Raw genomic sequence first — 3,819 nt, forward strand, 5'->3', positions numbered from 1 at the left:
CCCCCGGTCAGGCCCCTCCCTCTCCCTGGTATAGTGATACACTTGGTGGAGATGCTCTGGGTGTGAGGCCCCTCCCCTCGGTCTCAGGCCCCTCCCCCCGGTGTCAGGCCCCTCCCCTCACCTGGGTATAGTGATACACTTGGTGGAGATGCTCTGGGTAGTGAGGCCCCTCCCCCCGGTCTCAGGCCCCTCCCCTCACCTGGGTATAGTGATACACTTGGTGGAGATGCTCTGGGTAGTGAGGCCCCTCCCCCCGGTCTCAGGCCCCTCCCCTCACCTGGGTATAGTGATACACTTGGTGGAGATGCCCCTCCCCCCGGTGTCAGGCCCCTCCCCTCACCTGGGTATAGTGATACACTTGGTGGAGATGCCCCTCCCCCCGGTGTCAGGCCCCTCCCCTCACCTGGGTATAGTGATACACTTGGTGGAGATGGGTAGTGAGGCCCTCCCCCCGGTCAGGCCCCTCCCCTCACCTGGGTATAGTGATACACTTGGTGGAGATGCTCTGGGTAGTGAGGCCCCTCCCCCCGGTGTCAGGCCCCTCCCCTCACCTGGGTATAGTGATACACTTGGTGGAGATGCTCTGGGTAGTGAGGCCCCTCCCCCCGGTCTCAGGCCCCTCCCCCCCGTTGTCAGGCCCCTCCCCTCACCTGGGTATAGTGATACTTGGTGGAGATGCTCTGGGTGTGAGGCCCCTCCCCCCGGTGTCAGGCCCCTCCCCTCACCTGGGTATAGTGATACACTTGGTGGAGATGCTCTGGGTGGTGAGGCCCCTCCCCCCGGTCTCAGGTCCCTCCCCCCGGTCTCAGGCCCCTCCCCTCACCTGGGTATAGTGATACACTTGGTGGAGATGCTCTGGGTGGTGAGGCCCCTCCCCCCGGTCTCAGGTCCCTCCCCCCGGTGTCAGGCCCCTCCCCTCACCTGGGTATAGTGATACACTTGGTGGAGATGCTCTGGGTGGTGAGGCCCCTCCCCCCGGTCTCAGGCCCCTCCCCTCACCTGGGTATAGTGATACACTTGGTGGAGATGCCCCTCCCCCCGGTGTCAGGCCCCTCCCCTCACCTGGGTATAGTGATACACTTGGTGGAGATGCCCCTCCCCCCGGTCTCAGGCCCCTCCCCTCACCTGGGTATAGTGATACACTTGGTGGAGATGCCCCCCTCCCCCCGGTCAGGCCCCTCCCCTCACCTGGGTATAGTGATACACTTGGTGGAGATGCTCTGGGTAGTGAGGCCCCTCCCCCCTGTCAGGCCCCTCCCCTCACCTGGGTATAGTGATACACTTGGTGGAGATGCTCTGGGTAGTGAGGCCCCTCCTCCCCGGTGTCAGGCCCCTCCCCCCGGTGTCAGGCCCCTCCCCTCACCTGGGTATAGTGATACTTTTGGTGGAGATGCTCTGGGTGGTGAGGCCCCTCCCCCCGGTCTCAGGCCCCTCCCCTCACCTGGGTATAGTGATACACTTGGTGGAGATGCTCCTCCCCCCGGTCTCAGGCCCCTCCCCTCACCTGGGTATAGTGATACACTTGGTGGAGATGCTCTGGGTGGTGAGGCCCCTCCCCCCGGTCTCAGGTCCCTCCCCCGGTCTCAGGCCCCTCCCCTCACCTGGGTATAGTGATACACTTGGTGGAGATGCTCTGGGTGGTGAGGCCCCTCCCCCCGGTCTCAGGTCCCTCCCCCCGGTGTCAGGCCCCTCCCCTCACCTGGGTATAGTGATACACTTGGTGGAGATGCTCTGGGGGTGAGGCCCCTCCCCCCGGTCTCAGGCCCCCCCCCCGGTGTCAGGCCCCGCCCCTCACCTGGGTATAGTGATACACTTGGTGGAGATGCTCTGTGGTGAGGCCCCTCCCCCCGGTCTCAGGTCCCTCCCCCCGGTCTCAGGCCCCGCCCCTCACCTGGGTATAGTGATACACTTGGTGGAGATGCTCTGGGTGGTGAGGCCCCTCCCCCCGGTGTCAGGCCCTCCCCCCGGTCAGGCCCCTCCCCTCACCTGGGTATAGTGATACACTTGGTGGAGATGCTCTGGGTGGTGAGGCCCCTCCCCCCGTTGTCAGGCCCCTCCCCTCACCTGGGTATAGTGATACACTTGGTGGAGATGCTCTGGGTAGTGAGGCCCCTCCCCCCGGTGTCAGGCCCCTCCCCTCACCTGGGTATAGTGATACACTTGGTGGAGATGCTCTGGGTAGTGAGCCCCCCCCCCCGGTGTCAGGCCCCTCCCCCCGTGTCAGGCCCCTCCCCTCACCTGGGTATAGTGATACACTTGGTGGAGATGCTCTGGGTAGTGAGGCCCCTCCCCCCGGTGTCAGGCCCCTCCCCTCACCTGGGTATAGTGATACACTTGGTGGAGATGCTCTGGGTAGTGATGCCCCTCCTCCCGGTCTCAGGTCCCTCCCCCCCGTTGTCAGGCCCCGCCCCTCACCTGGGTATAGTGATACACTTGGTGGAGATGCTCTGGGTAGTGATGCCCCTCCTCCCGGTCTCAGGTCCCTCCCCCCCGGTGTCAGGCCCCTCCCCTCACCTGGGTATAGTGATACACTTGGTGGAGATGCTCTGGGTAGTGAGGCCCCTCCTCCCCGGTCTCAGGCCCCTCCCCCCGGTGTCAGGCCCCTCCCCTCACCTGGGTATAGTGATACACTTGGTGGAGATGCTCTGGGTAGTGAGGCCCCTCCTCCCCGGTCTCAGGCCCCTCCCCCCGGTGTCAGGCCCCTCCCCTCACCTGGGTATAGTGATACACTTGGTGGAGATGCTCTGGGTAGTGAGGCCCCTCCCCCCGGTGTCAGGCCCCTCCCCCCGGTGTCAGGCCCCGCCCCTCACCTGGGTATAGTGATACACTTGGTGGAGATGCTCTGGGTGGTGAGGCCCCTCCCCCCGGTCTCAGTTCCCTCCCCCCGGTGCCAGGCCCCTCCCCTCACCTGGGTATAGTGATACACTTGGTGGAGATGCTCTGGGTAGTCAGCGCTTTCTCCAGCTCCTCCAGCTGTCCGCTCTTCTTCAGCTTCTTCACCAAACTCTTCACCGCCTTCTCACACCACTTCTCCTCCTGGCCGTTCTGCTCCCCCTTCTTCCAGCCCAGCAGCCGCTTCACAATGGGGGGAGTGAAGGGCAGAATGGAGGACATGGCCGCCGCCGCCACCAGCACCGCCTCCCCCCCCGCACACAAGTCACCAGCGCCCGCTGTCCTCCCGGACTCTCCCCGCTCCGTCCCCCTCACCTTCTCCCCGCTTCTAACTTTTCTTCTTCTTCATCAGCCGCGTCACCTCCCCTCCCTCTCCACCCCCCGCCCACCACACATCGACACGCCCAGCTTGTCCCCGCTGACACCCCGCCAGCCCCGCCCTCTCCTCCCGGCGGATTCATAGGCCGCGGGCGACACTGGGTGTGGCCAAAAGGGGCGGGGCGGAACGACAAGGCGTGGTGGATTCATCCGCGCCCAGTGACGCGGCTCTGTGGTCATTTCCCTGAGTGACAACGTGCGGAGTGACAACGTGCGGAGTGACAACGTGCGGGAACCGCGGAGCGCTCACCGAACTTCATTTAAAGGGGAACTCCACCCCGTGTATCCATCATTGTGTGACACACACACAATTATTATTATTATATAAAGTATATCTGTCTGTTCTGTACACAATCCTAAGAGTTTTCTTATATCTACTATTATTATTATTTGTATTATATTAAAATAATATAATTTTATAACAATAATTATAATAATAACGATTGTATAATTATTATTTTATTTTTTATAATTTTTTTTATTTAATATTATTTAATAACAATGCAAATATATTAGTTACGACGATTACATATTATTGATTTGTAATTT

The 3,819-nt window shown here is 61.4% G+C and overlaps 1 protein-coding gene across 1 annotated transcript in view; it reads right to left on the reverse strand.

Annotated features, from left to right (window-relative positions):
• The window catches only part of SMAD3 (SMAD family member 3), a 159,935-nt gene extending 156,740 nt beyond the window's left edge, over positions 1-3,195 (reverse strand). Inside the window, exon 1 of the mRNA XM_040342248.1 lies at positions 2,909-3,195. Within this exon, the coding sequence (XP_040198182.1) occupies positions 2,909-3,114 (206 nt within the window). The 5' untranslated portion in view covers positions 3,115-3,195. The remainder of the gene's footprint in view (positions 1-2,908) is intronic.
• Between the last annotated feature and the right edge of the window lie 624 nt (positions 3,196-3,819).

The sequence above is a fragment of the Rana temporaria genome, chromosome 3, assembly GCF_905171775.1.
Source record: "Rana temporaria chromosome 3, aRanTem1.1, whole genome shotgun sequence".
In the NCBI taxonomy this organism is placed as follows: Eukaryota; Metazoa; Chordata; class Amphibia; order Anura; family Ranidae; genus Rana; species Rana temporaria.